Source organism: Squalius cephalus (assembly GCF_949319135.1).
Source record: "Squalius cephalus genome assembly, chromosome: 7".
Lineage (NCBI taxonomy): Eukaryota > Metazoa > Chordata > Actinopteri > Cypriniformes > Leuciscidae > Squalius > Squalius cephalus.
In genome coordinates this window covers 34,328,699-34,353,482 of record NC_137128.1, presented here as the reverse complement: position 1 = coordinate 34,353,482, position 24,784 = coordinate 34,328,699, and the positions used below count along the sequence as shown (strand labels likewise).

At 37.2% G+C, this 24,784-nt stretch overlaps 2 protein-coding genes across 8 annotated transcripts in view; one reads left to right on the top strand and one right to left on the bottom strand.

Annotated features, from left to right (window-relative positions):
* Positions 1-4,532, bottom strand: part of LOC307162442 (polyhomeotic homolog 3) — a 13,092-nt gene extending 8,560 nt beyond the window's left edge. For 4 of the 7 annotated variants that reach the window (XM_079877720.1, XM_079877724.1, XM_079877726.1 and 1 more), the window contains exon 1: positions 2,602-2,682. The gene's annotated coding sequence lies outside the window, so the exon portion shown is untranslated. Of the gene's footprint in view, positions 1-2,601; positions 2,687-4,459 lie in introns of those variants that run through there. The other 3 variants (XM_079877721.1, XM_079877723.1, XM_079877725.1) reach the window with 3 other exon arrangements.
* Positions 4,525-24,784, top strand: prkci (protein kinase C, iota). The gene is made up of 18 exons (XM_079877744.1): positions 4,525-5,103; positions 8,715-8,836; positions 10,488-10,577; positions 12,933-12,983; positions 13,148-13,233; positions 13,358-13,495; positions 13,837-13,894; positions 14,822-14,877; positions 15,543-15,719; positions 17,407-17,504; positions 17,987-18,073; positions 18,220-18,355; positions 21,096-21,183; positions 21,373-21,498; positions 21,585-21,664; positions 21,869-21,958; positions 23,063-23,178; positions 23,479-24,784. Exons 1-18 carry the CDS (start codon positions 5,024-5,026, stop codon positions 23,564-23,566), a joined length of 1,767 nt encoding a protein of 588 aa, XP_079733870.1. The 5' UTR covers positions 4,525-5,023; the 3' UTR covers positions 23,567-24,784.

The window sequence follows — 24,784 nt, the reverse complement described above, 5'->3', positions numbered from 1 at the left end:
TCTTGTTTAGTGTTACACTGCAATTTCTCCCTGGTTTCATGTCTCTTGGTTTTGGATTTCTTGCCTGTTCTGTGGATTACTCTTTTGTCCATGTTCCCTGCCTTGTTGTGTTTGTTTGTATGGACTGATTGCGTTTGACCTTGCCTGTACTTGGATTACGTCTTTGGATTACCCTGTTCAATAAATACTGCATTTGGATCCTCAACCCTCTTGTCTCGGAGCAGTTTGTGACAATGCTGCTTTTTATTTACTTTGCATAGAAAGTGTATAAAATATAAGTCTAAATCTTGTTATTAAAAATTATAACGAAAACTCAAATTAAAGAAAAAAAATTCATAGGGTAAAAAAGTAATTACATAATAGTAATTAGTATTTATAATAAAGGCAGAATTCACATTAAAGCTCTTAAGGTTATATAGGCTGTAGCTTTTCCGACATAAAGCCCAGTATAAAACATGACATAAAAAATAAATATATTGTAAAATGTAGCCTATGCTGCATGTAATTGCTTCAAGCAAATAACTCATAAGTAGGCAATGTTCTTTGGCTTCTAAAACCAGACAAAAATTACCAAAAGACCATAAAACACCAATGGTTACAGAGCCGAGAACACACTATAATGACAAAAGCTGTAACGTTTTTTCCAAGATAATAATGTCATAGCTGATCAATGCTGATTGTATGACTCTTCAAGTGAATTCTATATGTTTTCTTTAATTTAGGCCAACATCTCATATCATCAAATGTTAAAGCCAGATCATAATCATGAACAAAACAAAAAAACAAATGCATTCACCAACGTTACTTTATAGCTCAAAGAATTCCCAACCCAAACAATCATAAACCAATAAACATTCTGGAAATTACAGTGATGAGCACACTTTGATCAACAACAATATATCATGATGAGTACTTGCACAAACATGGCCTTTTAGAGTTATAGCACGGCTCACATTTATTACACATAAGACATTTGTAAATGTACAAGTTTAGCAAATTCTTAAAATGTCATTAAAAAGTAGCTATAATTAAAATAAACAATTCTTTAAATGAAAATAATTTAGCTGTATAGTAATTCATTCAACTTCATAAATTCATTTTTATTTTATGATATTTTTGAAAACGTTTTTCTTCTATTTATTATTTGATACATTTACATCTTATCAGTTTAATTTATAAAACTATATTATGAAAATTAGCATACATTATTTGAAGGTTTAAATCTGCATTTAACAAAATGGGAATTTATATCAACAATACACTGAATAAAAGACTATTTTAATTGAACAAAATAGGAATGTATATTTTGTTAAAAATATGACGCTTGCAAATGCAACATGTTGATTGGTCGATTTCTACAAGCAAATGTCGCTTCTTTTCTGGACCTGCACTTTTAGTTTTTAAAATTAAAACTGTTTAATTTCTTTTCTCTGTCAGATTAGAGTAGGCTATCTGTCTCTGTCAGACTGTTACAATAGTTTTCTGGGAAATTATTATTAGGCTACATTAAGAAAACAATGAAAAGGTGAATTTGTGCTGCCCGCGCTCTCTCACTGTTTGCTGTAAACGTCTTTCGAGCCTTTTAAGTGAATTGTTGTCTATAGTGTTTAATATTAACAGTTTATTCTACCCTGTATTTACAGAATATGTCATGACTCGTGACGTAGACGATAAATAATTGCCTATTTCACAGACATAACCTTTTTAATCCCAAAAGATCAGTCAATAAATTGATTCAGACTCCTTCTGTAGCCTACTACCATAATCAGTAATAATAATAATAATAATAATAATACAAACATTTTTTTACAACGAGCTACGAGCATTTTACAATGCAGATTAACGAATTTTAAATAACTAAATTATAAAAAGGCTATTAGCTTTACCAAACCATATAAAAGCTAAGAGTTGTCTCGGCGTCGTGAAATTCTTATTCCACTATAGTCCACTTGTGAATATATTACATAATCCGTTTAAATACAAAGGTAGGTTATAAAGTTTATGATAATATTTTGATAATGTTATGATAGTCTAACATTAAATATAAGACGCGCATAACAGAAGTAAAATAATTTAATAAGGAGAAGCGTCGGAATAATTGAACAGGGAGTTTTTGTAGTAAAATGAAATAACATCTATTTTTTGCTTGTTTTATTCGTCGCTTCCATTCGAGGACACGCAAAGAATTTGACTCAACTTAAACAACTCGCGTGTTATGCGTTATTAAATCTAGGCTAAACAATTTTACAGTAGCCTACACAGCATTTTAACTTTAGGGAATCACCTGTTTATCACAACCATCAGAAAAACAGACTGGTGTCGCTTACGAAATGCGTTGTAGATTATTTCGACAGGCCGAATGTTTTAGGCTACCTATCTATCTGTCATAACTGCTTAACTGCTGCTTCCAGTGACACGGAGAAACGCCCACCTTACCAGCCCTGTGGGACACTGAGATTTGTTTTAACAAACGATTTGACGGGAATCATTCAGGAAATGTTTTTATTATTAAGACACTACGTCTCCATTTTTGGGAATCCTGCCGATCATGACGCGTTTCTCCCATGCAATGTTGAAGGCGCATGAGTTGATGAGTGTTACCTGCCAGAGATGGATATGAGACGTGAGCGCGCGCTGCTGTGCTCTGTCACGGCCTCAGTCATGTTCTGATGCGACAGCGCGCTCTAAGATGGAGATAAAAACAAAACGCTACAGAGGCTGAGACATTTCTGAGCCAGCAGCACCACTTGCTGTGTAGGAGGACTTCGTGCAGCGCTGCTCTCACCGTGACTTTCTCATCATTGGCCCTATGTGTTATCAGGGCCTAGAAATATTGTTTAGCCTTACATTTTAATTACCATATTTTGGTAACTGTTTACAATAAGTTCTCAATTGTTGACATTATATACTGCATTGACTAACATGAACAAACAATGAGCAATATATTTTTACAGCATTTATTAACAGTTGTTAATAAAAGAAAATAATAAACTGATGTTAACAGATACAACTTTTTATCTTAAAAAATTATTAATGTTGAACTTTCAAATGCAATGTCTAACTAACTAATGTTAACAAATGAAAGTTTTAAAGTGTTTTAGTCAATATATATTTTTAATTCAATACATTTTTTAAAAACTGCTAAGGCTACTTTTGCATGCGGGCTTAGTGAAAATGGTTTGACTTCCCAATGCAGTGTTTTAACCTGTCTGGCCCATAATAGCCTAACTTTTATTTTTGAGAGTCATGCACTGTCTGCAAATATTTTAGTTAATGAGTTAATTCATAAAAAAAGTAATTCATAATGGCTCTTTATGTGAATTCTACCAGTTTGCCTTTGTAAGCATTTATAAATGTGTTTTACTTTCATTTAAATTACAGTATCTATAGCCTATTAAAAATGAGCCGCTGGTGCTGTATAGCTTGTACATGCATTTTTTTTTTCATAGCCTATATGCAACAACTTTTATAAGCAATTTAAGGAAAAGAAAGCACCAGATAAGAAATGAATGGTTTTCATACCAAAGTAACTCGGATTGATTGCATGCAGGCCTATGTTTAATGGTAAGTTTACATGTTTTAAAATTAGTGAAACGGCAGCTAAATTTCATTGGAAGTGGTGAATCCGTTTCATCAGCACGTCAGTTCCAATCTGCAAACATATATATATTAAATATATGCAAATGTGTAAATAGTTTTTTAACTTCTTTTTTAAGCTTATAAGCTTTCATTTGATAATATTGTCAAAATGATGTTTCAGTGAGTAGACTATTTAGAGCACACAAACTCAAGAGAGGGAATCTCCGGTAAGCCTCGTGGCACTGTAATGGCAGTGGTTTTGCCACTAGAATGCGTATTAGGCATAGACTGTAAAAAAAGGTATTAGGCTAATACGCATTCTAGTGGCAAAACCACTGCCATTACAAAACGATCCTTATAGCACACAAAAAATCGATTACCTAACGAATGACTCTTATGAGCTGGTTGTTTTTGTGTATCAAAAACAGCGACCGTCGGTAGTCTGAATACTGAACAAATTATCAGCACTTCAGCAGGTTCTTTTAGTTAATCAGTCGGAAGAGTTGGTGAATTATTCCGACTTAGCCTACTTAATGAAATGTAGGGTTACTACTCTCTTCATGTCTGGCCTAAAATGAACCAAGAACTGTTAGCGTACAGTTAATGATGTAGGCTACAAATAGCCTACAATTTAAAGGACTACTCTTATCCCGCAACTAAAAAGTATGCAGTAATAATTTTAAAAGCATTATTATTATTATTAAAATACTTGTATTACTTTTTCTTATTTGTTATATTATACTATTTGTTATTGTTATATGTTGATTTATTGAAATCTGAAATAGAAAATTGCATTTCTCAAAGTAGCCTAGTAAATAAATAGTTAAAAGGAATCGGAACCAGACAGAATCTATAAATTCTTCATGAATCCCATCCCTACTCATTTCTAGACATGGAAAAGGATGCTGCTAACTTCCTCGGATGCTCGTCTTCTCCACCCTCTTCGAACTTTGTGTGGTATAATCGGAATGCTACCAGACGCTCCCATCCAACCGACCGATCCCATTTAAACATATAACCACACAATACTAAAACATTAATTATATCGCAGATGTTCAATATTTGCACATTCTCTAAACGATCTAGACAAACAATATTTCTGATACTAACAGTCGCTTATAATGTGTAATGTGTTTGTTGGAAATCCCCATCATCTCCCCTCCACATTCCACTGTTTGGATCATTCCGTCTCGAGGCCTGCGCGCTGCGCGAGAGAAGGGAGTGTTTCCCGTCAGACACAGAAGTTCTAGTAGTCAGACTAATTTTTGTCAGAACTTTACAAGTTATATTTCAGACAGGCCGGTTGTACCACTGGGGCCAACACTATTTTGGTCCAAGTAATAAGTCCAGTTTTCTAACTCAGGTTGTTTTTTCTCGTCACGACAGCGGGCTAGCCTCGTTAGCTAAGTTAGCTCGCTAGCCGGAGTACGGAGAGCTCATAATAATGCCTACGCTGCGGGACAGCACAATGTCCCACCCCGGAGAAAACCCGCACCAGGTCCGGGTAAAAGCATACTACAGAGGGTAAGTAGACAGTGAGACGCTGTGCTGTCTTTTTAGATGTTTCGATAGACTTATACTCTTAAATTGACCTCTTAATAGTGCAGTTTCGGGATATAACGTTACACAAATACATGATTAGCCAGCTAATTTAGCTAGTAGTATTAGCTAAGCCCAAAACAAAACTCTTGATGAAGTTCCAATATAGAAGTTCCGACTCCAATAAAACAGCTGTGCAGTCATTTCTTTATCTCATAATAGTATACAAAAAGTGATTATATGTTTTTGTACTGTTTGTCAGTTAATCTAATGATGGCTTATGAAGTGTTGTTTACATCTGAGAGCTTCCCCTGTCATGGAGCTGGATATGTCTAACGTACCTGTCTTAAAACATTTGCTATCTGTCACATTTAGGTGGTTATATATGACGGTAGGGTATAAGGGAGGTGAAGGTAAAGTCACATATATTATGATAAAATTAAAAGTTAAAATTAAACTGTGTATACAAAGAGTATTATGTGTCATGAACATAAAATGTAGATCATCACATTATTCATTGAATATTCGGTTTAAGCAAATTTCTAAGCGAGAACAGTGAATTGTTAGTAAAATGGGAGGTAAAACAACATGTAAATGTTAGTTATTCCTCTTGCTGTTTAGGGAAACAATTCTTGGGTTGCTATTGAAATATTTTACTTTAATGTGAATAAAAAAGCTCATTGTATGAATGGTTTTCAGTCAGAGCTGTGTTCCATTCATGATGACGCATGCGCTTGTCATGCACTTGAAAAACTTGTACAGCAAGTATCTTGTGCCAGACCTGTTGGAGACTGATTCCTATTCACATTCCCCAAGAGAGCTATTGTGTGTGTGTGTGTGCAGCTGTCATGATGATTCAATAGGTTTCTCTTCCAGCTGAATTTGTTGATAATAGTTATTATTATCATCGTTGTATGGAACTGAGAGGTCCACGGTCATTAGTCTCTATGAACTGGCCTCAGGTATGTGAAAATCTTCAAAGAAACCAATCATCCCACAGTGCAATCCTTTGTTTTTGAAAGCTCAGTTTCTGATTTTATTTAGGTTTTTAAGAAAAGTTCAATGGAGACAGCATTAACAGATGGCCTATACTGTACAAAAATAGTAGCACATAATTCCTGGGTGTGGATGATTTTGAAACCCACCATTTGTCCCTTCATGTGTGTTCCCTCTGGTTTCTATTGTTATTCAGCAGGTCATTTTAGCCAATCTTTGAACCAGTTTCAATCCCCAAAACTACTATTGTGGCCATGATAGACCCAATCAGAGGGTGTTTGTTTTGGTGTGTGGAGGCCTTAATGGCAGGTTTCTGCCTGAATGCAGCACAGTCTTGAATAGAGTGAAGGACATGTTACTCTCTGCACCTTTTATGTTCTGTTTAAAACCCCCTGAAGCCTGGCAAAGATGAAATTCACAGGTTTTATAATCCTCTTCCTCTTTCTCTGCCTTATCTTCTGTCTCTCTTTCTGGCAGTCATCCATGTTTTTTTTCTGTGATGTATTGTATGACTGTAATAAACAAGTCTTTTAGAAGATTTGACCTATATTGCAACTCTAATCTGAAAACAATTTTTTAATGGATCTTGAATACAGTAAAGATGTTACTTTGTGCATTTTGGCATCGTATAAGAGTCCTGCTTAGCTCATGTCAGTGCTCTGGCTGTTTGTCATGGTCATCTGACTTTATATACTTTACCCAAAATATATATATTTTAATTATTTGATCGTCCTTAGGCCTTTCCTGTATGACTTTCTTTCTTCTGCAGTAGGGCTGCACGATGATGGTTAAACTAATAATTATTTTGTTCAAAAATTATAACATATATATATATAAAAAATATATATATTATTTAAGCACAAATAAACAGAATGTCAACTTGAATGGTTTATTTTACCTAATCTAGCTTACAACCAATATAGTCGAGATTAATATTTGAATTTATCACAATTCGTCAGAAGGTTTGCTCGCAGATATAGTTGCAGCAAAAAAGCACAAACAGAAGATATTTTGCTGAATGTTGGTAACTAAACATTTTTCGTGACCAATAAAACACACACACACACAAAACAGAGACATTTCTCAAAATCTTTTCTTCTATTATCTTTTTCTTTCTTCCACAGAAGAAAGATAGTCATACATGTTTGGAACGACAGTAATTTTTTTTTTACATTTTTGGGTGAACAATCCCTTTAATGCACCTTCTGTTTGGTCTTATTTCCTTGTGTATTTTTCCTCTTCATTTTTGTATCTGTGAGCTTGTTTACTTGTTTAAATTTGTTTGCAGCAAATTGTGTTTAGGTTCTTGTAAGTCGTATTTGACAGCAGGAATGAGTGTGTGTTCAGTATGCTGTTTTAAAGGGAGTGTGAGCTGATCCGTGTTTGCCCTATGAAGTAATGTGGCTTCACCACCTATCAGTGATGCTGAGGGTACATCTGCTCATACTAAGAGAGTGGGGTACAGATCCATCTTCCTCTTTTGTCAATTATGTGCCAAAATAATTGTATATCATTTGCAAGAGGCAACAGTAAGAGGTAGTTTATCTCTCTGTAAATATTAACTAAAGCACAGTTCACTGACACAGTGCTTTCATTATGTCAGAGATATGCATCACAGGAAGCACTGAGCTGCCCTTTAACTCTCTTACAGTAGCTTCATCATAATGGTCCTAGATCAGATCAGATCAGCGTTGTGATCTCCTTCGTCATAAGGTGGTGTGTGTACTCCCACTAGTCTCTGTGGCATGTGTGGGTCACCGCGCTGGCTCGTAGACAGGAAGGACTCCCCTGCTGTCAATAATTAACCAAAACAGTGTGAACATAGTAGAAAACAAAGGGAAATAAGCTGCTGGGTGCTACTATGGGAATGTGCTAGTAATTCAACACACAGCTTCCCACAAACTCACTGTATGATACTCCTGCTGCACAGTATTCATCTTTTGGTCTTTAAAAAAAAGAAAAATGATAGCATTTTGAATGCGTTTAGATTTTTATAATTACCAGACTTAAGGATACAGAACGGCTTCCCAAATTTATCATCAGTTTTAAAGGGATTTTTGAGCATAATTTTGTGTCTGCAGTGTGTACACAACCACCCTATAATGGTAAAATCATCCCACTCCCTTTTTGTTTTGTTCATGTCTACAACCCAGTGTGACGTCACAGTAGGTTAGGTACTGCTTATTAGCTTCGATTCTCCCCTAAGTGAGCAGCACACAGTCCACCATGTTAATCTCCTCACTAGAGCAGCTAGTGTGGTAGCACAAGGATGTTACCTGATTAAAAAACTTAAATTTAAAAGTTCAGTTGTTGTCCATTTACTCCCAGCATCTGAGCCACTGAAGACACAAGTGTATTAGTTTTTTTTTTTTTTTCAGGGAATGTGTAAATATGTTTGTGTTAACCATTTTACATAAGACTGCTTTGTAACTAAGCGAAATGATTCCTGTTCTCTCTTCATGCAGTGTATATTCTACACGTATTGTCTGTTTATAGTATTTAGTTTGTGTTTATGAATTGTTGCAAAATGGCTGAAGAAATGGTACACTCAACAGTTCTACAACTATTACATGAATTAATGTCACCTTTTTCTGTTTTAGGGACATCATGATCACACATTTCGAGCCCTCCATCTCCTATGAGGGGCTGTGCAGTGAGGTGCGGGACATGTGCTCCATGGACAATGACCAGCTCTTCACCATGAAATGGATTGATGAAGAAGGTTTGCCATTTCATTTGTGTTTGTCTCTCTGGCCCTATTTACAGCTGGTATTAACTTCTGTCCCAGGTGATCCGATCACAAGCAGTCAGCCGTGACAGATTGCATTTACACCAGGTATTAACACGCCTCCCGTGACCTCTTGTGATCAGATTTCATTGAGGCTCTTTGATTTCATGACTAAACACAAGACTTGCTAATTAAACCAATCAGTGCATTTACATTGATTTTTAATTCAAATTAATAAATAATAATTAATTTAATTAAACTTTTTACCCATTAAGTTTATTTCACTCAATGTTAAAAAATTGTTTTCTTTCTTAAGTTTAGGGTTTGTAGAAGGAGCTGTTTTTTGAGTTATTTGTTGCTTAATGTTGCACATTTAGACACACTCACTAGCTATGTTTCCATCACCCTGTTTTTATAATGCACATTTTGAAATATCACATCAGAAACGAGTGATGGAAATTCCAAATTTCTGTGAAAAAAAAATCCCTTTGCAAGAAAGTTCTTATGCTCGCTTGAGGTGGTTTTTGACTTGTGTGAAAAAGAGTTAATGCGAATAATCGGAGATGGAAGTCATTTGCCAAATAAATTCTGACGTAGCGAACATTAAACCCATGTGACTAATCGGCTGTTTCCACTGATGGTGTTTTATTTACTGTTGGTTACTAGGTTACCAATACCACCATCATCCGTTCGAGCAACTTGATGGAAATGCACGTAATTTGTTTAATTGTTAAAAATGTAACAATTTTTTGAGTAATCACAAAATGTCTAAGACTAAACTTGTGTTTATTGATGTCTGCTTGTGATCAAATCCCCTGATACAGATGATAATACCAGGTGTAAATCTCATTCTGTTCCTCTAACTGTCACCGTAGCAACAAGCTCCCCCCTGCCATTCTGCTGAAATTCCTAGATAATTTGCACTAGCACTTTATATATTACAAGTGAACCCACTTTTGGCAGATTGCATTAGAGTCTCAAAATTACCCTGGACTCCACTGGCAGAAATAAAATGGATGGATTTTACATGAGGATAAAGTGAATCTGAATGCAGCGCACAGCAGGGAGCAGGTTTTATGCTGGAAAGATTGACTGTGTGTGATGATTAACTGCTGCATTAGTCATGCGAGATGGGAAATGGAGATGGAAGAACGTTCATTTAAATACCAAAATCTTCACCATTCCACGCTGAGCCCAGAGTCACACTGCTCATTAGCATAGCTGATCTGAGAGGGCCGTCATGGTGAAGAGTTAATCCCTTCTGTCTGCACAAGGCTTGGCACTGATGCCCAGCGTCACTCATTGCCTCTGCTGTGATGTCTGACTGAGGGCCGTGTGTCTACGCAAGCCGAGACAGTCTGTGCCACAGGCTGCTCTTTAGATGACAAACAGGATTGATGTCAACTTCGGACAACGCCACAGGCCCTGTTACTAGTTCATGGTGAAAAACGAATAGATTTTTGCTTTATGCTCTGCAAACATTGTTATAATCATAGCATGCTAACAGGGACTCGTTTGTTTCCTGCTTTAATTTTCCCTCACTCTCTCTGTTCCTCTTTGCTGTGTCAGGTATGCTCATGCTGCTTATGCTGATGTCTTTGGTAAAGAGTTTTCCAGTGAGTGTTCACTGGGCTTGTCATTGCAGGGGATCCGTGCACCGTTTCTTCGCAGCTGGAGCTGGAGGAGGCCTTACGTCTCTATGAACTCAACAAAGACTCAGAGCTCATTATTCACGGTATGCTTTGCTTTTCATTTATTACTTAAAGCTCATTTGAAGTTCTTCGATACTACATCAAAAACTACTAGCCTAACACATTATTTAAAATAATGCAGCCATATCACCATGTAGCCCAAGACCCTAAGCAGGGTTGAGCCTGGTTAGTACGTGGATGGGAGACCTCCTGGGAAAACTAGGTTGCTGCTGGAAGAGGTGTTAGTTAGGCCAGCAGGGGAAGCTCACCCTGTGGTCTGTGTGGGTCCTAACTCCCCAGCATAGTAACGGGGACACTATACTGTCAAAAAGCACCGTCCTACGGATGAGACTTTAAACCGAGGTCCTGACTCTCTGTGGTCATTAAAAATTCCAGGATGTCTTTCGAAAAAGAGTAGGAGTTTAACCCCGGCATCCTGGCCAAATTTGCCCATTGGCCTCTATCCATCATGGCCTCCTAATCATCCCCATATACTGATTGGCTTCATCACTGTCTCCTCTCCACCAGTAAGCTGGTGTGTGGTGGGCGTTCTGGCGCAATATGGCTGCCGTTGCATCATCCAGGTGGATGCTGCACATTGGTGGTGGTTGAGGAGATTCCCCCTTCCATGTAAAGCGCTTTGAGTACCCAGAAAACGCTATATAAATTTAACAAATGATTATTTATTATTATTAAAACAAGTGAACAGTCAGTGATAAAATAAGAACAAATACACAAATTACAAGCAGAGATGAATACTAAATTACAAAGTTACAAGAAGAGTTAACAACAAAGTTACAACAAGATACAGCTTTAACCAAGATGAAACTATATTTAATTTCTACAGTGAACAAAGAGTTATTTTACATTTAGGTTTAATTATTAATTTCTGTACCTGAATACTACTGTTAAGGTGATGATACACAGGGCAACTTTTTGAGCAATGTTGCTGGGCAATCTTGCCGAGCGATTGTTGCTTGGGCACTTTCCCATTGAAAATGGGCAATACATTTCTATCTGGATAATTTTTATCGGTCATGGGACTTGTCTCATCTGGTTGCCCGTTGACGGCAACATTGCTCAAAAAGTTGCCCTGTGTATCATCACCTTAACAGTAGTATTCAGGTACAGAAATTAATAAATTAATAAATTAAATTAATAAACCTAAATGTAAAATAACTCTTTGTTCACTGTAGAAATTAAATATAGTTTCATATTGGTTAAAGCTGTATCTTGTTGTTTTATTAATATTAATGACACCGACAAGGCGACAACAGTAGGAATATTAGGTGTGTGCTGTCATTTAAGAGCGAAGTAATAAAAATAGTGTAACAAATTAGTGTCCATTTAAATTTTTCTGGATTCTGTTTCTCATGATGGAGGTTTAGTGTTTAAATTAATCTTTGGAATTCATGATAATGCGTTTTATCACATTTTATAACATTACACAATCACTTGTATCTGTGTATAGGGAACGGTGGTACTGACCGCACATTTTACAAAATAAAATATTTGTCAATGCAATCAGGATCTGTTGCAAAAACAACATTCCCAAGTAACCACATTATATCTAAACAAAATGTGTACTAAATCCACCATACTAAAAGAATGCACAGAGTCCACGGTCATGCACAGACTTAAAGACAACAACAATACAGAAGCAATACAAATTCTGAAACGGCCTAAGCTTTGGGATGTTTAAAATTAGCTTTTCAAAGCTGCAATTTCTGCCAAAGTTCAACTCCAGCAACAGAACTACTAAAATTAGATGGTTCATTAAGCTATCAACACACTTCACAAAACTATCCAAACCATATATATATATATATATATATGTATGTAGATACCTCATTCGCTCACCGCTCGAATCTCGAGTCTCAAATCTCATTGGTCTAAAATCTTCTGATTAGCTGTGATTGTGTCACATTGCACAGCGGTTTTTGCTTTCAGCTTGTTGAGACTTGTCACATCATACACAGTTAGTCATAACACCCGTATCCTTTTAAGCCCCTGAGCCAATGAGCTCAGACGAAGCTCCACATTTTGATGTTCTGACTTAGGTACATGTATTTATTTATTTATAACACCCTACGGCATCATACAGGTCATGGGATCATTAGTGGACAGCAAAGATAGGATTCAGGGAGTGATTGACAGAGATAGATTGTTCTGCCTGCTGGGTGAGTTAATTAGTCATGCTGAGGAGGAGATGTCTGGCCCCAAGGGCTTTCAGAAAAAGGCCCCAACCAACTGTCCGTCAATACCCACTCTCCACAAAGGCCTGGACAAACTCTGTTTTTTGACCCCAAAGTCCACTGTCAGATGAGGAGAGGTCACAGAGAGGTCACTGGAGCTTTTTGTCAGTGCTTTTTTCACAGTCTCTATCTTTCTCTCCACAGTGTTTCCGTGTATACCTGAGAAGCCTGGCATGCCCTGTCCTGGAGAAGACAGTATGTGCATCTTGTGATATACTTATAATTGGGTCATTTAGGTCATAATGTTTATTTAGTTTTTTGCACTTCATAGTGCTGGAAAACATGCATTTTGGGTTATAATGATGGAGTATAAACTGGTTAATATCAGATTTAATTAATGACTCAAATGTTGCACTCAGAATCCATTTACCGGCGTGGAGCTCGACGCTGGAGGAAACTTTACTATGCCAGTGGACATGCGTTTCAAGCCAAGCGCTTTAATAGGGTACAAAAATGCTGTTTTTATTGTTTCTGGCACCTATTACGTTACACAATTTGTCTCAATATTATGCACGTGACTTTTTGTGTTTAGTATGGTTTAATGTTCCTGTTCCTTCTGTTCTGTACAGCGTGCTCATTGTGCCATCTGCACAGATCGTATCTGGGGCCTGGGCAGGCAGGGATACAAGTGCATAAACTGTAAACTGCTGGTTCATAAGAAATGCCATAAATTGGTGACAGTGGAGTGTGGTAGACAGGTAATACAGGTGAGTCATTAGTAATCTGCATCCTTACATATTTTCTGTGGAATACATTTAAATCTAAAATGGATTTAATATAAAATGGAGCTGAGAGTACTACGTTCTTATTGGCAGATAAAATAAGCCAAAATATTAGCCAAAAAAAGCTAAATGATGTGAATGACCTTCATTCACAAAGGTTCCCATCCCTGGCATGTCCATTTATTAATGGACATGCCAGGGATGGAAAGCTTTGTGAATGAAGGTCATTCACATCAGATTGTGTGTAGTAGACTTAATTTATTACTGCTAATAACGTTATGAATCTCAATCTATCTCTAGCTTTAATCTTCTTACCATTTTTCTAGGACCCAATGATTGGAAGAATCGATCCTGGGTCCAGTCCATCAGAGCATGCTGATCAAGGTACAGTAGGCTCTCATCTATATTTGTCATACACTACACACATGCATCACGTCTATTGCATTTTCCTTACCTCTTTGTACTTGAATAGCAGAGGATAAAATCAATTTTCAGGAAAGAATGCACTTTTGAGATTTCAATTAAACTCAACTCACAATCAGTTTTCTAAAAATAAGTGTCTTTTGAGGCTATCCATCTGAGTTTAAATTGATCTGCTTCAGGTCACAAAATAATCAAACTCTTGTGCCTTGCCCAGACTTTTCAAATATATATATTTTTTTCTGGTCAGAACATAAATGTTCAAGGTATACTTTTCTGAAACTGAACTGAAAAATGTCCCTTATTTCCATAACTACCTGGAACGAGAGGTCATGAATAACTGTATAAACATTCTGCCCACAGATCCATTAACAAAAAGCCAAAGTCAAGCAGATAAACTTGCCCTGTGTTTTGTTGTTGACAACATCACTAACTAAAAAGTAATGTAATCCAGAGGTGTTAAACAATGTTCTTCTGAGTTATTGCATTCATTAAGTCATTAAATTGATTCACTAAAATCTATAATGGCTCATTGATGCCACTGATTTTCATCTTGAGGGGTTTTAAATGACTGGATGGGCTAAGCTGATGTTTTCCCTTAGTAATTAGGCGTGTGCTTGCACTGAAACAGACTAATGCATTGAGCAGCTTACAGGCGTGAGTCTTCTCACAAGATTAAGCTTGTTTGTTGGAATTAATGACGTGAACAGGCTCTTGGTTTAGTTACAGTGCTGGTCAGATAAATTTCAATCCCTCTGTTTTTCAAAGTGGTTTATTTATCAAAGTGCCTGATTTGGTTTAGACTAGAGGCTTGTGAATCAGATTTGTATAAGTATATTAATGAATATTAATGAGTGATGACTTTCCCCGTTTCTCATTGTTGTTTTCCAGTTCTAGACAAAAAGAACTCAACGGAAAGTATCAATCACGAGGGAGAGGAGCATGAGGTAAGTAATAAATGCTACTTCTCACTAACTCCACCTCTACAAGTGCTGTGAGTTTGGGTCGCTTATAATGTGCATTTGAAAACCCAAAACACGCTAACCATCTTCCCAAATTTGTAATGATTGTATTATTGTTGTATAGTCATATTGAATGGGGGGGGGGGACAAAATTGGCTTTTGTCTTTAGCCAATCACTTGTGTTTGTCAAATGTGTTATTAAATGTGGTTTGAACAATCAGATCACACTTTCCACTTGTTGATTAAAGTGGTTAAAATGAATGTTAGTACATGTGTACATAAGGTGTAAATGGGACCATTATGAACTGTGTGTTTGATTAGATGAGCTTTCAGTTGTTCACTCTCAGACCGATGATCAGGCTGGAGTTGTCACTCAGAGAAGGAGATGGGGGTGTACGCAACAAGGTCCATTCAGGATCTATTGATTTCCTTTAGTGGAGCTAATAAAGTAACCTTCTATCAGGGTCATTAGCATCTGATTAAGGGCTCGCATTCCTCTGTCGCAGTCATGGGAAATCGTACGATAAACAAAGGGAAAGGACAGAGAAGAGCATTAAGAAATGTAAACCAGAAAGAAGAGGGTGATTTTTATTTATTTTTTATTTTTATATATATATATATTATTAAGATGCATCTCATCCATCCCTCAGGCTGTGGGCAGTCGGGAGTCAGGGAAGGCTGTGTCCAGTTTGGGGCTTATAGACTTTGACCTGCTCCGAGTGATTGGCAGGGGCAGCTACGCCAAGGTGCTGCTGGTGCGTCTCAAAAAGACAGAGCGCATCTACGCCATGAAGGTGGTGAAGAAGGAGCTCGTGAACGATGATGAGGTGACATTTCACATTTCATACACCGGGAACATGCAAAGATGCCACTGATATGTCATTATATGAATTACCGTATTGTTCTGAATATAAGATCAGGTTGTCTTATATTTGGGGTCTAAACATTTACATGTCAATAATACACCCGCAACAATAGGGAGCGCCAAATACATGTAAAATGAGTGTTCCACGGCCGCCCAGGACTGACTAAAACGCAGTGGAGTCATCAAACATTAAGCAGCCAAAAATTACAGTGTGTCAGTGTAATGTTAGAAGAAGGCGAGCCCAAAAAGACAGTCTTAAAAATGCTAAGTCAAAGAAAATCTTATCACGGTAAAAGTGGCCACTTCGAAGAAACTGACAGGCAACTGTGTCAGTACGTATCCGTAAAAAGAAATGAGGGGGTGCCCATAACCAGAGCCGTCATTCAGCTGAAGGCACTGGATATCGCCAAAAAGCTGAACTTACCCACCATCGAGACCCATAATTTCTTATATCGGCTACGTACTGAAGCACTTTCCTGTCAATATCCTAGAAAGCGTCCACTTTGATGCGGCGTAATGGATTAGCGCTTGCCCTCCAACTTCAGGGAGAAACTGCTGTCTTTTCAGCGCTATGTGATTGGCCTAAGGAAAAAACATTCATATCCCCCCTGGATGAGATAGGTAATGCAGATCAAACACTTGTGTTTTTTTTATATGCCAGCATTTGTTACTGTACATAAAAAAGTGAGAAGTCAAAAAATAGTCTTGGTGAAATCTACTAAATGAGATCTTCAGGTTATTTTAAGTTAAGTGTTAATTTCGGAATGTGTTGGTACATTTTACCAATATTTACTTAAATAAATTTTTTTTAAAATGTGTAATATGAAAATTATTTTCAAATAAGGTCTTTAAAAGATAAGATGTGGTCTTCAAAAAGCCTTTTTCCAAAAGATACATCTTGAAAAGGGGAGGTCGTCTTATATTCAGGGTCGTCTTATATTCGGGACAATACAGTATATCAGATTGCATTCACAACCGTTGTGAACCATACCAAGTTCTAATACACCACATCCCAGACTACCCTTATGAAACTACTGTTACACCCAACAAACAAACTCTGTTCTAGTTTGAAACCGCTCTTGACACTTCACAACTTGAAGTGTTTTCTCCTGACACTAAATCGCTGAAAGATTAAAGTTATTTGAGTCTTGACTTTGCAGAATAAAACAAGCAAAGAGCTTCCTCTGGCTCTAATCTTTCCAGGATGTGTTGATGTACACGCATGCAGATGACTAGATGTTGATGAAGTGGGCATTTAACGTTGATTAGATGCACTTTAGCCTTGTGTGATGAATTGAAAGCAGCAGCTAATGGTCAATAATAGCAGCTGATCTCTACTGGCCCCGCAGTGCTTCTTTAAGCGTGTCTCACGGTCAGAGGTATTTTTTACCAGGCTGTCAATGAAAGGTCCTAGCTTTTCACTCTGTATCTGTCCATTGTGAGTCTCCTCACATCCAGGAGCAGCTCCTTGGGAAGACCTGGTGCCCCCGTCTTTTAAATCTTTATCAGTTTTTAGCCTTGTGAGGAGCCTTGACTCAATACATTCCTGAATGTCCTTCTAAATGTTTCCCCTACTGACAGAAAGAATGCTCTGCTTTTCAATGGGAGATTGATTTTTTTTGTGTGTGTGTGTTTTGTTTGTTTTTCAGGATATTGACTGGGTTCAAACAGAAAAGCATGTTTTTGAGCAGGCTTCCAACCATCCCTTCTTAGTGGGACTTCACTCCTGCTTCCAGACAGAGAGCAGGTCTGTCTGCACTCACACTTTTAGATCATCAGGATATAATATATATTATATAATTATACTGTATAATTAAATTTATAATAATAAAAACAAGACATCATATACACTGTCTTTTAAAGGTTTGGGGTCAGTAGGATATATGTTTTGAGAGGTTAATTTTAAATTAAATTTCATAATATAAGTTTTTGCTGTCTTTTTGATCAAATAAATTCAGCCTTTGTGGGCATAAGAGACTACTTTCACGACCCCAAACCTGGCATCTTACTGACTCATTTGGCAGTGGCTTTTATCCAAAGGGACTTATTTTGAATAATGAAAAATGAAAGAAAGTCTTGAAAACAATAAGTAAAAGTTCAATCAACTTTCGCCCCAAACCGGTCTTATATTGGTCCTCTGGCCATTCTTATTATAGCCCTTCAGTTTAATGTGAACTGTTTTGTTTGTGTGGTGAAGGCTAATGATTATTTAATGCTTTCCTTTCACAGGCTATTCTTTGTAATTGAGTATGTGAATGGAGGGGATCTCATGTTCCACATGCAGCGACAGAGAAAACTTCCGGAAGAGCATGCCAGGTATGAGGATATCTAGTGTGTAACACAGTTCAACATTAATGAACAGCCTGTCGTGGTTGGAACTGACATTAGTCTGAAAGACACACCACAGGAACAGAAACTCAAATTAGGTCACTAACTGTTTCTTTTGTTCTTTCCACTGGCAGGTTTTACTCAGCAGAGATCAGTCTTGCCTTGAACTACCTCCATGAGCGTGGCATTATTTACAGGGACCTGAAACTGGACAATGTTCTGCTGGAGTCAGAGGGACACATAAAACTCACTGATTACGGCATGTGTAAGGTAAGTGTGATTAGAGACCCGCTCACCATGAGAATCACACCATGATGTAAGAACGGGAGGGATTTTGTAGTCCAAAAAGGTGATTATTAAAGCGGAGGTGCAAATAAATATGGTTAAGAGAAATAAAAACAGGATCTGAGGGCCAAGTTTCGGTGCACTCAGACAGTGCTTCCATATCCTAGTTCAAATCTCTAAAACCATGATCCGTCCTTCAATCCTCCCTTCCACTAATGATGGCTGCCTTAAATACACACACATTTTCCCGCTTAATAACTGGAACATACCATTTTCTTAAAATTAACCCTTGCCTCACCATGATTTACAAATAGATACACAAGATGATTAAGAACAAGATCTAAAATGAATCAATAAATACAATATATAGGACGGATAAAACAAACATACATTTGCACAAATTTTTTCATAAATAGCTAAAATGAGCGCTCCTATGTAGTTTGTGCTTTCTTTAAGGCCACGCCCACTCAGCTAAAACAAGAAATATAACAGCAAACCCCCATGTATATATTATAAAATGCACAGTAAAAACAGTGACGGAAATTTTTAATTAATTTTTCAAAAACTGGAACCAGTAAATAGCCACCTAGCAACACCCTAGAAACTTCATGGAGCAACTTCATTGCCCTGGCAACCACCCATAACACACTAGCACAGCGGTCGGGAACTTATGGCTCGTGAGCCACACCTGGCTCTTTGACAAAATCATGTGGCTCTCCAGGTCTCTCACCCTTTACCAACAAATGATCGATAAAAGATGAGATGCATCACTAGAGATCAGCCTTCTGAAGAAAAAGCAGCAAATTACAATTCCTTTGTTGTACAGCCTAGTTCAGAATAATAATATTTCAGGTTGTAACGGCCAAAGTGCGTGTTTAGTGCTGTTTGCAAATGTCAGAACAGCAATTAAAGGGCTAATTAACTTTAAAAAAAAAAAAGTATACTATTCTATGAGGTCCACTTATTATGTTATCAAGATTTTTACATCCTAATTTAGAAGAAATAAGCTATTCTCTATCCTGTTTTTGACCCTTTCTTTCAAACACTGCTATGATTGGGTAACAGTTTTGCATAATAAAATAATTTTCAACGTCCCCGCCATTACACTTATGGAATTGTTTTGAAAAGTTTCGATGTTTAAATATATCTCGTAACATAGTTGAAACATTTGCCATCAATGTGAAACATTAATGTGTATTACATATGCTTTATAAGTGGCATTTCTATGGTTTTGTTGCTGGAGTAATCCTGTGTTTGTGTTGTATTTACTACTACATGACATGCGTGAATCGGGGGGCAGGGCTAAAAAGGCAATGATGTAAAAGTAGGTTTTGATTTTCTTCTGCAGAGACGGCCATGACGTAAATGTGACAAAATCCGAAACAAGACGTTTTGGCGGCTTGGTTTCATTATAGTTTTTGGACTAACAAGGAAGTTTTGAGTTCTGAAACTTGCATGATATTTTTTATAGTACAATGACCACGTATATGTCAAAAGATCAAGGAAAATTTGATTTCTCTATTCATGATCCCTTTAATGGCAAACCACTTGCGTTTCTATGGTAACCTAGAGCTCCTGCGCTCTGATTCAAGCAGCTACATAGCTTGTTTGTGGTAATGGTGAAAAAGAAAGATTTTTACAACAGCCATTTTTAAATGGATATAAAAAAAAAGTGACTGGACTGAAACTTATCCTTTTATTGAAACTGGTGCACTGCTGTGCCAAGAGACGCTTTTGCCGCAGAGACATTTTATGTCCTATAAATGTGTCGTATTTATGTCCATATGAAAATCCGTACACACACATACACACAGAACTCTGAAGAGGATTTATGCTCCTCCGGTGGTAACTCAACCTCACAGTGAAAGCCCTGCACAAACAATTCCATTTTGCAACTTATTTATTGTTTGTTGCATATTTGTTTGTTTTTAGTTGTCTATGGACCTAATAAAGTTACTATTACTATTACTGAAATACTAATATTTTCTTTAAAATATTATATAATTTTTTGCTGTGGCTCTTTTGGGAAAAATCATTTACCACAAATGGAAAGAATGGCTCTTTGGTAAAAAAAGAAAAAGAAAAAAAAGGTTCCCTACCCCTGCACTAGCATCAGGAAGCAGGAAGCAATACTGTGGTTTTCTTCAGAAATGTATTCAAAAAGATTTGATTAAATGTCAGATTTCCTTATGGGATTTTAGTCACACACTATATATATATATATTAACACACACACACACACACACATATATAGAGCCATATACATTTAATGCCAAATCCAAAGCGATCTATACTACATTGATTTTACCACCATGTAATTTTCATGTCAAATTCTCTGTGTACTGTATGTAAAATCAATGTTACCTACACTTGCACACAAACATGCCAAATGACTGCTGGATATGTTTAAGAAATGTCTTTATTTGTAAAATTAGTACCTAATTAAGAAGTTGATATTTAAAGTATAAATCTGTTTATTTTACGAAATCATTTTCATTTTTTTTCCAGATTATTTCTAATTATTTCAGTACATTTTATGACAAATAAATATAAATTGCATTGCATTTAGACTTTGTTTATCTTTAAATATTGCGATATATACATTTATGGGCTTTACATCGGCCAGCCTCCTCTCTAAGATTTCGGCATTGGCCATCAAAAAGTCATCATTAGTCATATTGTGTGCCTGAATGTTTCATTGGCTTCAAATTCATCTTGTATGCAGGAGGGACTGAGACCAGGAGACACAACCAGCACTTTCTGTGGAACCCCCAATTACATTGCACCTGAGATTCTGAGAGGAGAAGACTACGGTAAGCACAATTCACACACAACCAAGCCTTTCGGTTGGCAACTAAGTGTGCTAGCACACAGTGCTTAACCCTTTTATTGCTATTAGTGTCTACCTCATGACTTTCTGCCATTTGAGTTGTTGTCAGTCCTAAGCTTTCAAAGCCTCAGGATGATGTATGTGCAACTCTGTGTGTGCCTTTACTTTTCAGGTTTTAGTGTGGACTGGTGGGCACTGGGCGTCCTGATGTTTGAGATGATGGCTGGAAGGTCACCCTTTGACATAGTTGGCAGCTCTGATAACCCTGACCAAAACACAGAAGATTATCTTTTCCAAGGTACATGACAGATGCATGAGTGTTTCAAAAAATGTTTTATATGTCTCTCAGTATATCTCATGTTTTCTTCTGCTCCTCATTCGCAGTAATTTTGGAGAAGCAGATCAGAATTCCCAGATCATTATCGGTTAAAGCAGCTAGCGTGCTAAAGGGATTCCTTAACAAGGTAAAGCAGACGAGACAGATCAATGTTAATGTCTTTGTCACATGGACCTGTTATAGTGCTGTCCTAATCATTGTTTCTCTTCTTTATTTCCTCACCTCTGTGTTACCTTTTTCTTTCACTCTACATCTCTCTACTTTCTTTATCTGTTTTTGTCTCTCTGTTCACTGTTTTTCTCTTTGAATTTTTCCCCCACTGTTTTTGTAGGAGCCAAAGGAACGTCTCGGATGTCATCCTCAGACAGGCTTTGCAGACATAATGGGCCATCCTTTTTTCCGAAATGTAGACTGGGATCTTGTGAGTCACTGCTATCTGTTTCCTTTATCTGAGTGATTGGATGTTTTGACTTGAGACCGCAGCGGAAGCATGAGTCATTTGCTGTAGCCTGACGGTAGTGAAACTAAACAGAGGACTTACTGGAGCCTGAACAACTATTAAGTGTTGTTTATGACCTTGAGAAACTATCCATTTGATTACTCATTCGTGTAATTTGACGCAAGCGCTATTACCACTTCATATAGCATTTCAGGAACGTTAGCTTTTAAAAGTACAGTTCACCTAAAAATTAGTCGAAGACGACTGAAGAAACCTACTGTGAGAAGTTTTAGGCACTTGTGTAAAAATGCTGTAATGCGAGGATGCTTTCAAAAATAATGTCATAAATAGACTTTATTTATCAATTAACTTCTATTACCTAAATCAAATCAAATATATATATATAGATAGATAGATGGATAGATAAATAAATATGAAATATAATCAACCTAATGGGATACAATGATTAACTGATACAATCACATTTTTGAGTGGTTCATGTTTGTATCGTGACAAACACAATCACGTTTAGGGCCAGTGATATAATAGAGGTGATCAGGTGTCAAGTCATTGATTTTTTTGGTCTGAGGGTTGTGGCAGTGAACTGTATCATGTGTGAGGCAGGTTTAAATGATGTGAAACCAGCAGACGAGACTCAGACGAACACGGTGACCTCTTGTCCGTGTTTGGTCTGGGTGAACACACACACTAGAGAAGTGGCTGTCAGACAGTTTAAAGGGATCAGATTACACTTTCTTCTCAGACAGGCTGCAGTGCCTGTGGCAGCCTGCAGGGGGAGCAGATCTTGGGCTTGTGGCAGACCCCACTGTTAGATTTGTAGCATTAAGGCAAAAATAAGAGCAGTACTGAACAAGCCATGGGAAGGATCAGTTTACCTAAATATTATATTAAATCCTTGCTGAGTGTGATTAAGAAAGAGAAAAGAAAAAAAAGCTTTTTTTCTCTCCAGAAACCATTGAAGACACTATGTGTGTGTGTGTCTGTGTAAATATTCTTTATATATATGTGAGACTGCTTTATGACACAGTCACAGTTGTTATTTGACTCATGTTAACTGTATTTCAGATGGAGCAGAAGCAAGTGGTCCCACCCTTCAAGCCCAACATCTCTGGCGAGTTTGGGCTGGACAACTTTGATGCCCAGTTCACCAATGAACCCATTCAGCTCACGCCTGACGATGAGTGAGTGTCTGTTCATGTGTATCTGTCTGTGTCACGCCTCAAGCTTTCTGAATCAGACCTCAGGCGCCATTAATCTGCTTCAGATCTTTACCACAAAAATGCAGGTTTCATCAGGAAGTAATATTAAATTTACGATGCCTGATGACACATTATAGTTCTGTGAACAGGATTCCCTCATTTGCACGCACCGCCGTTTTCCAGGAAATTTTTTTACAGCCTGCTCTCTATTTGAAAGCCGTAGTGAGTTAAATGTGCTCTTGCAGTTAAGACTGATTGATTATCTCTTTGTCTCCCTCCCAGTGATGCTGTAAAGAAGATCGACCAGTCTGAGTTTGAAGGCTTTGAGTACATCAACCCTCTGCTGATGTCGGCGGAGGAGTGTGTGTGAATGGCCTGTCTGTTTCTGTTATGTGCATATCATCGCTGCCTTTATTTGCATGGTCACAAACAATCACAAGAAAGGAAACAACAACCTGACTTCATTTTGTTGGGACCAAATGGAGCATTAACTTTGCCAAACCTCTTTCACTTTCTGCCATTCATAACCACTAGTCCTTAAGTAAAAAAAAAAAAAAATCTTGATTATTTTTGTCATGTAAATCAGCACTGATGAAATGAAACTTATCAGTGCCTTTACGTGTTGACCAACGTAGTTGGAATGTCAGTTTTAAGTGACTGGACACGGCAAACTAAAGGAAAAGAATGACTGATGGTACGCAGGACCTCCTGTCTGATGCATCTTTTATTTGTATATATTAAAGAGAATCCATTGAGACATATAGTAAGCCATTTTTAAACTCTATACCACATGGGATATTCTTGAAAATATTTTTCTTCTGATTATCTGTTCTGCCTCTCCTCAGAAAAAAAAGTAGTGTAAGGAAGAAAAATACTTTTTTATTGTTTTTTTTATTATTATTTAAGAATACTGTCATCTATATAAAATGTGCACAATGTATTGAATCAGAGTTTTCCATAAGTTTTAAGATGATTGGGCATGTGGCCTCGCTTTTGATTGAAGTGGTATTAATCTTGTTTGAACGGAGCAGGGAACACTAATGAACACTGTTGTAAATACTCAAACTGTGAATGGAGAAGTTTTCTGTATGAGACGGAAGGAGGGAGAAATTAGACATGAAATACAACAGCTGTCTTCAACACAGAAGCAAAATAAGACACTAAAACTAATATGTTTCTGTCGGTGGTTTCCATACGGACGAGGTAAAAGTATGTTATTACTCTTCAACTGCTGCATGTATAAAGTATTTCTAGCCCTTTTTCTTCTTTTATATCTTGCTTTTTGTGTTAAATGTGATTGCCTTTCTGGTTAAGATATTCCGTTTATGTATTTTTTTTTATACTGAACAAATTGAGTCTCAATGGACAAGTGTTCATTGTTTCTCAGCACAGTCACTAAGAAGCTTTTTTTTTTTTTTGGTTGGTTGATTTTGTCCCTTTGGGTGATTTCTAGTTGGATCAAATACATGATGTACTAAGGGGTCCTGGAACCCTTCACGGCCCCATCAATGGCGCCCAGTTTTTCGGGTGGTGCGTTTTGAAATGACCAAATGATGACATTTAAACACAGGCTACTCGTACACAGCAT

Excerpts from the sequence above, each read along its gene's own strand:
- prkci (XM_079877744.1), top strand. The coding sequence starts at position 5,024 with ATGCCTACGCTGCGGGACAGCACAATGTCCCACCCCGGAGAAAACCCG. Across the intron at positions 5,104-8,714 it reads GTAAAAGCATACTACAGAGG|GGACATCATGATCACACATT; the intron begins GTAAGTAGACAG and ends TTTCTGTTTTAG. Across the intron at positions 18,356-21,095 it reads CTGATTACGGCATGTGTAAG|GAGGGACTGAGACCAGGAGA; the intron begins GTAAGTGTGATT and ends TCTTGTATGCAG.